At 46.7% G+C, this 13,955-nt stretch overlaps 1 protein-coding gene across 2 annotated transcripts; it reads right to left on the reverse strand.

Annotated features, from left to right (window-relative positions):
• Window positions 1-8,961: 8,961 nt before the first annotated feature.
• LOC123075405 (uncharacterized) lies at window positions 8,962-10,653 on the reverse strand. Of its 2 annotated transcripts, XM_044498017.1 has the most exons (3): window positions 10,506-10,653; window positions 9,805-10,427; window positions 8,962-9,693 (listed from the first exon to the last, which is right to left on the reverse strand). In XM_044498017.1, the coding sequence occupies exons 2-3, from the start codon at window positions 10,412-10,414 to the stop codon at window positions 9,257-9,259; spliced, it is 1,047 nt and encodes a 348-aa protein (XP_044353952.1). In that variant the 5' UTR covers window positions 10,415-10,427; window positions 10,506-10,653; the 3' UTR covers window positions 8,962-9,256. The 2 variants fall into 2 exon arrangements, with proteins under 2 accessions (XP_044353952.1, XP_044353951.1); XM_044498016.1 differs by having other exon boundaries at window positions 8,962-10,427.
• Window positions 10,654-13,955: the final 3,302 nt, after the last annotated feature.

A 13,955-nucleotide genomic window follows, 5' to 3' on the forward strand; every position in this document is an offset into this window, starting at 1 on the left:
CATTTACTGATTTGTTTTGAGCTAAATGGCCCTGAAATTGAAAAGCACTGCAAATGAACTCTGAAAAGGTTGAATCTTGGCATGGTATCATCATTTCACCCGCATAGCATGTGCAAGAAAGTAGAAAGGGTCATGGCAAAAACTGGATGCACTTCGTGTACAAACTGGACAATCTCTTTCGGAGTATCAGGGTTTCGGACGAAAACTCATCTGTTACGCCGGCAATTCAAAATTTTAAAAACTTATTACAACTCCGGATTTTTTTTGTGTTCAGCAGGCGCCATTCAAAGTCACATCATCAACTTTCAACCCTATCTGACTAATTTTCTATTTTTAATGCATTTACAGGTTTGTTTTGAGCTAAATGGCCCTGAAATTGAAACGCACTACAAATGAACTCTGAAAAGGTTGAAACTTGGCATGGTATCATCATTTCACCCGCATAGCATCTGCAAAAAAGTAGAGAGGGTCACGGCAAAAACTGGATGCACTTCGTGTACAAACTCGACAATCTGTTTCGAAGTATCAGTGTTTCGGACGAAAACTCATCTGTTACGCCGGCAATTCAAAATTTTAATAACCTATTACAACTCCGGACTTTTTTTGGGTTCAGCAGGCGCCATTCAAAGCCACGTCATCAACTTTCAACCCTTTCTGAAATAATTTGCTATTTTTAATGCATTTACTGATTTGTTTTGAGCTAAATGGCCCTGAAATTAAAAAGCACTACAAATGAACTCTGAAAAGGTTGAAACTTGGCATGGTATCATCATTTCACCCGCATAGCATGTGCAAAAAAGTAGAGAGGGTCACGGCAAAAACTGGATGCACTTCGTGTAGAAACTGGACAATCTCTTTCGAAATACCAGGGTTTCGGACGAAAACTCATCTGTTACACCGGCAATTCATAATTTTAATAACTTATTACAACTCCGGACTTTTTTTTGCGTTCAGCAGGCGTCATTCAAAGCCACGTCATCACCTTTCAACCCTTTCTGACGTAATCTGCTATTTTTAATGCATTTACTGATTTGTTTTGAGCTAAATGGCCCTGAAATTAAAAAGCACTACAAATGAACTCTGAAAAGGTTGAAACTTGGCATGGTAGCATCATTTCACCCGCATAGCATGTGCAAAAAAGTAGAGAGGGTCACGACAAAAATTGGATGCACTTCGTGTACAAACTGGACAATCTCTTTCGTAGTATCAGGGTTTCCGACGAAAACTCATCTGTTACACCGGCAATTCAAAATTTTAATAACTTATTACAACTTCAGAAAAGAAAAAAAAACTATATAAAAAAACTACTTAGAAATAAATAGAAGAAAATAAATAAAGCAGAAAAGAAAAAAACTATATAAAAAACTACTCAGAAATAAATAGAAGAAAATAAATAATGCAGAGAAGAAAAAACTATATAAAAAACTACTCAGAAATAAATAGAAGAAAATAAATAAAGCAGAAAAGAAAAAACTATATAAAAAAAATTACTCGGAAATAAATAGAAGAAAATAAATAATGCAGAAAATAAAAAATATATAAAAAATTGTTGGGGCGCTGCCCAGTGGGCCTGCCAGACCTCGGGTGTGGTAATTCAGGCCCAGAAGGTCCAGCAGGCTCACAGGGCAGCGCGCCGTAGTTAGGCCCAGAAGCCTGCTTTATAGAGGAGTTCGAAGGAGCAGCCGCGGCTGGGTTTATAAACCAGTGGAGCTGCCCTTCGCCTGGCGAAGTGGGACTAAACTTTGCGCCCCTCGCCAGGCAGCGCACCCCCTTTAGTACCGGGTCGTGGCTCCACCCGGTACTAAAGGTAGGGTCTTTAGTACCGGTTGGAGCCATCACCCGGTACTAAAGGGCTGCCCTTCCCGCCGCTTGGCCTGGCCAAAATTGACCTTTAGAACCGGTTGGTGGCTCCAACCGGTACTAAAGGCCCAACATATATAAGCGGCACTTACAAATTTTGTCAGTTTTCATCTTCTTCTTCTCCTCTGCCCCGTCGCCCCCGTCGCCACCCCTCGTCGACGCCCCGTCGCCGCCCCGTCCCCGGCCGTCCCCGTCATCGTTGCCGCCCCTTCCCCGTCGTCCCGTCGTCCTGGCCCGGCCGCCCCGTCCACGTCGTTGTGGCCGCCCCGTCCCCATCGTCCCCGCCCCGTCCCCGCCCCGTCCCCGTCCCCGTACATCGTCGCGGCCGGTGAGCTCCTGCCCCGGCCGCCATGTCCACACACACACACACACACATACACACACACATTGTTAGTTATATAGAAATATTAGAAATGTTAGAAATTTTAGAAATGTTAGTTATATAGAAATGTTAGAAATTTTTTCTATTTTTTAGTTATAGAAATATTAGAAAGGTTGTAGAAATGTTAGAAATTTTAGAAATGTTAGTTTTAGCTAGATGAATTAGATTAATGTCAAATTGTTAGACGATGATCGATCTTTTTTTAGTTATCACAATCCAATCAATTAAAATTGTTATCACAATCCAATCATTTTAGTTATCACAATTCAATCATTTAAAAATGTTACTTTTTGCGGGCATATAGTATTTGTTGTCGACGATGCCCGGCCCGCATCCTCGCCGTCGACCCGTTCGCGACGACGTCCTGCTTCACAGGACCCATGTCCGGGACTGGGCTCCGCCGGGCTGGCACTGGGAGGTGCTACCTTCAGGGGCACATCGCTTGGTGAGGAACCCAGCCCCGCATCCCGTCGTCGACCCTGATCTCCTTTGGTGGCGTTCGTGTGGGCCACATTCGGTGCAGAGGGAGCCGGCCCCGTCGGAGGTGGTGCGTCGCCGTGTCAGGGAGGAGGACAAGTACGTCCGTCGCTACATGGCTGCTATGGACATCAGGTTCTCCAATACCTGGCAGGTTCTTTGGGCAGATGACTGGAGATATGATCCTGTGATGGTTCCTTCTCTTTGGGTGTCCACCGCCCGTGCCTTAGGAACCGCGAGTGGCCTAGGTTCTTCTGTAGTATTCGAACTTTATTAGCTACCTAGCCAGTGATGTATTCGATATATAATATTCGAGACGATGTATTCGAGATTATATATATTATTAGAGATGATGTATTCGAGATTATATATTATTCGAGATGATTTATTCGAGATTATATATTATTCGAGATGATGCATATTATGTACTATGATTCAGTTTTTCCTTATTGATTGCATCCATGCATTGTAATTTGAATACTAAGTTGTTTTATATTTCTTCTTGATTAGTTAAATAAAAGCTATGGCGGACAATACCGGCAGAGAGGGAGAAGAGGCCCTATTCGAGATCATACGCAGCCCTCGCAGGCCAGATGATCTGAATGAAGCAGAAGACGGCTCCCAATATCTTAACAATACCGTGGAGGGTGATAATAAGATATTCGATCTCGACGACTGAATGGATGAAGTCATGAACTATGATTATGATTATGATGGCGCAGACAATGTTGATCTCGAAATAACAAAGACCGGCGAGGTATATTTATATAAGCAGGCATCTGGTGATCATCACATATTTTTTTGATTTGAAGATCTATTAATGAATCGATCTTTCTTCTTTCAGCCCTCCGGATCGATCAAATCTGCTTCTACAGACAGCAGGACAAAGCGAGGCCCGGGCAAAAAGTTGAAGGAGGGTGTAAAGTACAACATCGATTCCATCAAAGCTAATGGCGAACCACTAGCGCCTAAGAACATTGTGAACAAGTTCGTTCGTCAGTGCGGAGTTCTTGTGAAGGACCAACTCCCGATCTCCATTCAAGAATGGAAAGAGCCAAAAAATAAACGTCCAGATGTTACTTGGGTTGACGACAGAGCAAAAAAACACTTTGGGAATCTCTCATGGAACATTTCACCCTACCAGATCATTTCACTGATGCAGATGTGCAGAAAGTCAAGGACGCTGCTCTTAGGAAGATGGCAATTGCATTCAACACCCACAAGAAAACTATATGGGCCGACTACGTCGAAGGAGAAAAGAAGACTCAAGAATTCAAGGGAACACTGGAGAAGCAAAGAGAACACTGGCCCGCTTTCGTGAAATTCAAAGAATCCGAATTAGCTAAGGAACGGTCGAGAAAAAACAAGGCCAATGCCGCAAAAAAAGAAGCAGTTCCATAGGCTGGGGCCAAGTGGCTACGCGGTGGCAATGCCTAAGTGGGATAAGTCTGAGGAAGAGATGCTGGATGCAGGGGTCACTCCAGTTACTAGGAGCTGGCCCCCCAGGTGCAGAACTTGGTTCTATGCGCATGGGGGTCGTTGGACCCGAAGACAGGCCTGGTTTCCGAGAAGGTAAGTCTAAAAGGAGCCGAAGAGAAGTTACTTCAAGCAATAGAAGATGCTCGAACGGGGGTGTTCACGCCCAACAGGCCTGGTTTCCAAGAAGGCAAGTCTAAAAGGAGCCGAAGAGAAGTTACTTCAAGCAATAGAAGATGCTCGAACGGGGGTGTTCACGCCCAACAGAGAGAACGACGAGCTTATGCGCGCCTTGGGAAATCCTGAACACCCGGGAAGAACACGAGGCAAGGGCGTTATTCCCTGGTATGAGGGATTTTCGGAATGGAACGACGACTACAGGACCCGTACAAGAAGGAAGATGGAGGAGGAGAAGAAGAGGAAGATGGAGGAGGAGCAGAGGAAGCAGGAAGCAGAATGCCTTCAAGGCCTAGAATCAGCGCACGCAGACTTGGCACTCAAATTCCAGCGGCAGCAGCAGCAGATCGACTCACTTAGCCAGGAAAGGGGGTCTCAGCAGCGGCAGCAGCTAGCGGATGATCCAGCATTGGATAGCACCGCCCATCCATGCCGAGAAGCAGCGTTGGTTCTGCCCCGGGGGACGCACTGCTGGATAGATACCCTGTGGATGACATCATGGAGAACACTAACTATGAGCTACACTTCAAAATGAAGAACATATCCATGAAGGTGGCGGACGCCGTTGCTTATATAAATCCCCCCGAAGCAACCTTCCATTGCAACCCGATTCTAGCTAGCTATGCTCATGTCGTGGTTGATGAGGTGGTGGACCAATATTAGGCGCTAGAGCTTGACATTCCTGGACAGCACGAGGAGCACACACTGGGAGAGGCCACACATCGTATCATCCTATGAAGAAAGGATTGCATCATCTTTCGAAGGCCACCGACGCCGCGTCGTCAACCGACTCCTCCTCGATGTGAGGCCACTCCTCCTCCTCCAAGTCCGGCACAACAGCAGGTCACTCCTCCTGCTTCAAGTCCGGCACAACGTGAGGCCACTCCTCCTGCTTCAAGTTCGACACCGCGTGAGGCCACTCCTCCTGCTTCAAGTCTGACACCGCGTGAGGCCACTCCTCCTGCTCCAACTCAGCCACGTCAGCCGTCTCCGCCGCCTCAGCAATCAGCGAAGAGAGCCGCCGCAGCTATGGTGCGTAGTGGTACGAGTCGAGGTAGTACATGAGGTACAGGCGGAGGCAAGCGATATAAATATGGTCCAAGCGTCGCTCCTCTTCCTCAGAGGCCTTACGACATGACCGAGGAGCAAAACGCAACCATAGTGAAGGCCCAAGTGGATGCCCATTTTGGACCGAAACCGGCACCGCCGCCAAGGGAGAAAGTGCCTGAGGGAAAGTTTGACCACTTTATTCGTATGGCTAGACCACCAGCTCCCAAGCCTGTTGACTCAAACTATGAGCGCCAAATCAGGAAGGCACATCGAGCACGAGTACAAAAGGAGTTGAGCTCGAGCTCGAGCCAAGCAGCTGGCAAAAAATGCAGGAAACCCGTTCCCCAGCTGGGAGAATAGGCGGCGCAATCGATCCCCCCGCTTGTTGTGCCAACAACACATAAGTGTACCGACGCCCTATATAAATGTGGGCAAACCGTTAACGTTCCCCAGCTAGGCAATCTGGTAATAACCGAGGAGCATATAATGCAAGCTGAAATGCTCGATATGACTGTTGGACAACTCCTCGAGATCGAGCCCATGTCTCCGCTTAGAGAGGAGGAAATAAAACGGAAATATGTCCGCGGCGAACCTTTGGTCAAGCCCGAGGAGGTCAAGAACCTCCCAACGAGAATGTATGAATTGCATCAATGGTACATGGAAATTTGCAAGACCCACAATCTACAGTCCCTCACGGTGAAAGTCAAGGAAGAGGATTACTTCCATAAGCTAGCTCTGTCTATTGAGAATACAGAACTATTTCAGTTATTCAATTATGACGCACTCGACAAATCTATCGTTAGTTGCTATTGTCTGTAAGTGATTTCTTTCTGTAATTTAAGTCTCGAGCTAGCTGTAGTGCTTGATCATTACCTGTAATTATCCTCACTATATTCTTTCCTGTGGTATTATGCAGGATGAAGATGTCCGAAATGAGAAAAGTTGGACGCTATGACATTGGGTTCATTGACCCAAATACCATTAATAGAGACATGGTCATATGAACATTATAAACAAGAAGTAGAGAATAACATGCTAGAGTTCTTGAAGCGTCTCAATACCAATGCAGATATACTACTTCCTTACAACTTCTAGTGAGTCACACTGTCTTGTACTACAAATTCTGTTTTTGTTACTAGCTAGATGTTATTAAGTGTATAGGGTTTAGGGTTAGTTGATGAGTGTTATGCACATGCCCGCTTAATTTATACATGCAAACGTGCGCATGCAGGTTCCACTGGATCTTGGTAGACATTAAAGTTAAAGAAGGAAAAGTTGAAGTACTGGACTCACTACTTAAAGAACCTAAAAAGTACTCAATCGTGAAGAGGATAGTCAACAGGTAATTTCAATCATTATATATATGTCCTGATATCAACTAATTAATAACTCCTTTATTCATTTTCTTTGCCGGCGGGCCGGCAGGGCTTGGCAAAAGTTCATTGAAGACGTTCCAGGCCCGTTCAGAAAAAACTGTATTGGTATCGACCCACGGTAATTAATTAAGTAGTACTAGCTAGTTATGCTTGATTAATTATTATCTGATTGAACTCTATTCTCGTACAGGCCATGAAGCAGGAGCCGGGGAATGATTTATGTGCATACTACGTTTGCGAGTACATTCGCATGATGACGTCCGAAAGGAGCACATCTGATAGACAGATATGGGTACGTTTGCCAGAACACTTTACACAATGATCTCCATCATCATGATCTCCATCATCGTGTCTTCATGAAGTTGTCTCGCCAACTATTACTTCTACTACTATGGCTAACGGTTAGCAATAAATTAAAGTAATTACATGACGTTCTAGTTGACACGCAGGTCATAAATAAATTAAGACAACTCCTATGGCTCCTGCCGGTTGTCATACTCATCGACATGCAAGTCGTGATTCCTATATATATATGACCAGTTCTACGAGAAATTCTATATATATATCATATACATATACATATACATATATATATGCATAACGTGTACAATATGTAGTATCGTAAAATACCAGCAAACGAAAAAGAATTAAATGCAAAACATAAAATTAAAGGAAAAAGAAACCCAAAGCCCAAAACCCCTAACCTTTTAGTACCGGTTGATGTTACTAACCGGTACTAAAGGTCTCCCCGTCCCCGGCGCCGGCTCATGCCACGTGGTGGCCCTTTAGCGGCGGTTCGTGCATAACCGGTACTAAAGGGAGGGGGGACCTTTAGTCCCCACCCTTTAGTGCCGGTTGCAGAACCGGCACTAAAGGCCCTTACAAACCGGTGTTGTAGCCCGGTTCTGCACTAGTGCACTGTCGCTCTTTTTTTGCATACTCTAGATTTCTAGAGCGGGCCACATATTTCTTTTATTTAGACTATTGTTTTCTACAACTCCGTCTATGTCTTCTAGGCATAGCCGGTCGCAAGCCTGGGTAAAGGAGGAGGGTTGTGGTAGGCTTGGCGAGCCAACGTAAAAACTATGTCTTCTAGGCATAGCCGGTCCCAAGCCCAGGTAAAGGAGGAGGGTTGTGGTAGGCTTGGCGAGCCAATGTAAAAACTACTCAATCCCATGGGTATGAAACTCATTTAAGCGAGAGTACTACTAGGATGGGTGACCTCCTGGGAAATTCTCGTGAAAGGGTTTCATATCTAAGGGTTGTGATAGGCTTGGCAAGCCAACGTAAAAACTAGCCAGCCCTTTGGTTATGAAACCCATTTGGACGAGAGTAGCATTAGGATGGGTAACCTCTTGGGAAGTCCTCGTGAAAGGGTTTCATATCTAGCCTAACCCAACTTGTTTGGGACAAAAGGCTTAGAAGAAGAAGAAGACTATTGTTTTCTATAGTAAACTGCATGTTGGAGTACCCTCGGTGTTATGTACCACGAAGGAAGACGTCTCTGAATATGAAAATAGGAATTTTCTCCCCGCATGATTATATTCCTAATCTTTTGTACGTACTAGGACTGGGCCAACATATTGATCAAATCAACATAAAGATAACAGGTCATCCTGGTGCACTACACATGCCAGCCACTCCCTGTCTATATATAACTGATTCAAGTGTGCAGATCAGATTACCCTCCATTATCCGGTCTGACTTTCTCCAGATAGATATCACTTGACAATCAGTAGCCCAAAATTTTCTACGCAACTCATCTATTAGAACTCTACTCATCTCTTTTAGAACTTGCAGCTGGAGAACAACGCTTTGAGGCCAGTGATGGTAAAGCGAAGATAATCGGACAAGAAAAGTGAAGAATACACTTGCATTGAAACAACAGGTCCATATATTAGAAAGCCTTGACAATAGATCGTGTTAAACTACTCCAGCATTACCATATCACAGTTTCAGCAGCCACGAAAATACAGCACAGAAATGGAATGGCAAAAGAACTGAGAATCTCCATGGCATGTACTCCTCGAGACCTCGACTGCTCTAGAAATGCAACAGCAGTCTTGGGGTCATGGTCCACCCAAACAGCAAGATAAGTTGCAGGCTATAAGACACTAAGAATGAGAATATAACCATTCATGTACTGTTGAAAACACATGCTGGTATACTGTAAACTTATTCACAAACAGAGAGATAACAGAGACCAGAATCCAGATCTTAAAATATTCATAATAGTTTCAACGAGACAGCACATATCCATGATTAAGTACAGAACTACAAAAACACAGGCAGAGTACTAAATTGACTGAATAGCTAGCAGCATAAAGTCAGTCCATGACTTCACAAGCACCAACAGCTTCTCACAACTTACCAGATTACTGTTCCTCATATTCAAGATCCCACTCCACTATCATCATCAGAAAGGTGGACAACTGTGAAGCTCCAATACACAGGACCATTAATGCTCATCTGCCAATGACTCCGAGAATAAAGGAACATATGAAAGATAAGGGCGCCTGGAAATCCTTCCAAGATCACATATAAATTTCAGCTCCTTAGAATCAATTTCATATGAAAATAATTTCAACTGTAATCGGTCCCCCGATAATGTAGATTTAGATTCTACGGTTATGAATATCACATCGTCTTCTGGGTGGACTGAGATAACACCGTAACGTCCCTTAGATCTTGAACCGAACAGTTGCAGGTAGCTAACATTGTGCTTCAAGGTCCAATAATCTTCACTGCTAGAATCTTCAAGGACCCAGATTGATGCTTCAGCAGCACCATAATATGCGACATACAGTTGTCCTCGTGAAACATAAACATCATGACGACCACAAGCATCATGTAAAGTAGGAGCAGGAATGAAACGACAGTTTCCCTCCACGACAGCTGCAACCAAATTATTATCAGAACATAAATACAACACCCCGCTGAGAAAAGTGCCAGCTGAAAAGTTGCATATCTTAAATGGATCGTTCCATTCAATTTGATGTGTCCAACCTCCAGCTTTGGACGAGTAGATCCCCACCTCTTTGATGTTATAATCAAACTTCAAATTCGCATTCAAAGCAGCGGCAGGTACCAACTCGAACACATGGAAATGGGAGGAGACGGCCGGGTCGAATCCCAACCGAGCATACGAGTCCGAGGACCATTCCTTGGCGGGGACAGTTACCCATTTCTCAGTGGCAGGATTGCCCACCACGTAATCCGGTGTCTCAGGATAAGGCTTGGAACATCGACAGAGCAGGAGGCCCTTGCAGCAGTCCAACAAGTCAATCTTCTTGTAGTTGGGCAGGAATGAGAGGGAGGCATCAATAGGGCACCAGTTCCCTGAGAGGCTTCGGTAACCATGAGAATCATATTGACAGCGGTCCATGTCGAAGGTTCTGTAGAAGAAGCCAGCGAGGGTCGATCGGGGAAGCTTCTCCCGGTGGTCCGGGTGGGCGATGAGGTCCCGCCAGCGCGTGGAGACGCACTTGCAGCAGCGGGTGGACTTGTACGGCACGCGCGAGATAATGTCCACCAGGACGTCGCCGGGGAGCTTGGCCGTCAGGTCGCTCATGAGGGCCGTCTCCATGGATCCAGTCGTGATCTCCATGGATCCCATGAGGGCGGCTAATCTGCAGATCGGGGCAGAGGAAAGGTTAGAGATACATCATACTAGCAGTGAGGCGGGCGTGAGGGAAGAGAGGACTTACCAGATGCGTGGAGCGCCGGCGCCGGGTGCTCCCATCCGCACCGCAAGTGGATTGCGGCAAGCCGGCGAGGGTTTGGTTTGGGTGCTCGGCGGCGAGATGGATGCGGCGGAAGTGGAACAGGAAGGACGGGCAGGAGCAATTATATGGCCTTTTTTTATGCGAGTCATATGGGCTTTTCACTGGGTCGTGTGAGTCGAAACACTTACTCTCACTAAAAAAAAGTATTTTTAAAAAGTATTACCTAAAAAAACTAAAAAAATTCCCTAAAAAACTAATAAAAAAGTACAAGTTGCCTAAGAAAACTAAAAAAAAGTACTCCCTCGGTCCGGAAATACTTGTCATCAAAATGAATAAAAGGGCATGTATCTAGATGTATTCTAGCTCTAGATACATTCCTTTTTGTCCATTTTAATGACAAGTATTTTCGGACGAAGGGAATAGAAGATGCACATTTTTTTTAAATGCTCATAAGCATGTGCATCGTTTACGGATGCAAGCGGCGTCTCGCATATCCCACAAAACCAGCAATTTAGTTCACCGCTGGCCGGAAAACTAACACTAACTAGAGATTGATTTATAAGCCCGTAAACTCGTCCCCTCTGCATATCCTTTAGGCCATTACAACGCTAATTACGTGAATTAGCAGTCATATCCACCGCGCACACAAATCACAAGCGCTACGAAACATGCTACACGTAGACCACCCTTATGCTAATGGTGATGGGACAAGCAACATAGTAACCAAACTGCGTCACAACCAATGTCGAAGACCTCTACAACATGACCCAGACTTGAGGACAACCCAGACCAACTTACCACACCGATTGCGCCAAGAGAGACCCAGCAAATGGATGGCAGGGCCTGGGCTGACCTAGAGGAGGCATCGTTGAGAGTGTCAACGATGATGTACATTGCGTACCAGAGGCTCACGCCCAGAGTAGTAGCCGGCCCCGACTCAAATCGCACCACCAAGAGTCCTCGAGTAAGCAAGACGACGCCTTCAAGAAGGAAACGATGTCATGACGCCGCCACTACCGCCTGGTCCGGATGCTGGACCAGGTTTCTCCCGAGTAGAAGTAAAGGGATTCAGAGCCGGCCAAAAACAACACTTCCAGGAGGGGACGACACGTGCGGGCGTTACCACTGTTAGTGTCGGACATCACGAAGTAGGGATACCACCAAACCCTTATCATTGAACCCAAAGTCACGGGAGCCGCTCAAGCAGGCCAACCACCGCATGTGCAGGAGTCGCATCACGAAGCACATCATCCGCCGCCACCAAACAACCAGTAACAGAGCAATGCAACCCCAACAAGATCAAGCCCCAACCAGCACCACTACGCTTGGAGGACGCCATCATCAGAATTGAGCACCGGGGCCCAAATCGACCACTCCACCACTCACCATGGCCGACTGGGCCGGAGCCTGAGCCCGTCCACCGTCTGCCGACCTCAACCAAGACCACCTACGCCGCCTTGCCCACTGGACCAAGGTTCTGCCCTCCCAAGAATACCAGCATGCGTCCGCCCAGATGCGGCCCATCCACAAGCTGTGGCACGGCCACCACCAAGCGCCGCCGAGAGGGACGCCGCCCCTAAGCCCGTCAGGCCGATGGGCTCCTTTGGATCACCCCGCACCACTGGGTGCCGCGAGAAGAGCTCCATGACAGTGGCCCACCGAAGCAATGCGCCCCACCGCCACCTTCCTAGGGCACACGTGGCTTCACCGGCTTCCCCTCTGGTGGCGGTGCAGCGGGGGAGAGGGTGGGATGGGGGCCTGGCCGCGCGGGTAGGGTTTCCCCCATGTCGTCAGAGGAGGGCGACGCGGGAGGGGGGGGGGGGTTCTTACTAAAGGAATGGTGAGAAGACGTACACTAGCTCAAAGAAAAGTACAAGTCATACGACATTTTACATTCGCTCAACAAAAAACTCTCCCAGTATCTCGAACGAAGCATTTTTGTTACGAGTGATTTACCTTTGAAGAAACAGACAATCTAATGTTAAGACCGATCTTTCTTTTTGCGGGTCAATATGAAAGGAGCATGTTGTGGCATGGTTATTCATTTACGGTTTTCTTGGTCTGTCATTATGCTCAGCGCCAGTTTTCTCTATTTTGAAAATTTCGTCTCTCAGCAAAAAGGACATTGCGACGACAAAGTGATGTACACAACCTTTTTCTTCCTTTTCGGGTTCCATTGAGAGACCCCGCCTCGCCCCCCTTTCTTGTTTGATTGCCTCCCTAACCTGGAGTACAAATAGGAGACGAGCGAGGGGCAGTCTTAGTATAGTAGGTGCAGTGTTGTCTTGATTTAGAGGCGTATGGCGTGATGCCTGAGTGAATGCACCGCTGTGACATCAAAGTTGCATATGGTGGCTAGCTGTTGCGGTTGGTTATGATACTCCATGGCGGGGAGCCAGACGTAGATGGTGGGTACGGGGTTGATGAATCCCTTGATAAGCTTTTTTTCTTTCAAAAAGGATCAGATCTTTTATAAAGATTCACCGAAAGTACAAATCACCTCAAACATAATAAAAATTACACCGAGGTTCATGGACTACCGAACGACCATTGCCGCCGCCAGAACGAGCCGCCGACGCGTCACTGTCGCCGTTCCCATAATGGAGCCGGCCTGACCTTGTCGATGACAACCGAAAAGTCTTCGTGCACGTGTCCCTAAGGACCAGTGCCCTTGAGCCGCAGTCGTCGCCATTGAATCCATGAATCGATCTAAAGAACCTGACACCAAATATCGTCATTGCGTATGCATGGCGAGAAACCCTAACCTCCCCCCCCCCCCCCCAAGAGCTGGCAGGAATCTATGCTAGAGCTCTGTCTAATACATCCCGACGGACGAACATGAGGAGGATCGAAGCCCGGAAGACTGGCTCGAAGAAGGAGCGTCGTAATCCGTCCAAATGCCGCCCCTGCGAGGACGAAAACCCAACCTATCTACTAGCCGGAGTCGAGACACCAGGATTCTCCTCCCTCCCACTGGCCACAGAGCGGCAGGCGGAGGGGAGGCGTATCCATGGGCTCGCCGGCGAATATCGAGGGGAGGAAGGCTTTCCAAGTCGCCTTGGGAGAGAGGAAAGAAAATGGTACAATCCCTTAATGTGCTTGTGTTAGAAATTTGCCTTAAAGAGATATAATAATTGTATTGAAATATGTATGTGGCAACCGTGTGGCAGATTGCAAAACTGCCACACGCATCCAGCGCCGTCAGATCCGACCGCCCTCCCGATTTCCTTCCATTCCCGCACATCCTCCCTGACCGCCCTCCCGATTTCCTTCCTTTCCCGCACGTCCTCCCCGATTTTATCGCGCACACCCGCTCGTGAACGAAGGGAGCTAACCACCTCACCTATGGCAATCATTTTTGAACAAGCTAAGGGAAATATTGTTTTTGACATGTTTTGCCTTCAATATGTTAGCACTGAAAAAATATTTGTT

Source organism: Triticum aestivum, chromosome 3D (genome assembly GCF_018294505.1).
Source record: "Triticum aestivum cultivar Chinese Spring chromosome 3D, IWGSC CS RefSeq v2.1, whole genome shotgun sequence".
Classification (NCBI taxonomy): domain Eukaryota; kingdom Viridiplantae; phylum Streptophyta; class Magnoliopsida; order Poales; family Poaceae; genus Triticum; species Triticum aestivum.

What these genes read in the sequence shown, in the direction of transcription:
- LOC123075405 (XM_044498016.1), bottom strand. Translation starts at nt 10,414, where the DNA reads ATGGGATCCATGGAGATCACGACTGGATCCATGGAGACGGCCCTCATG.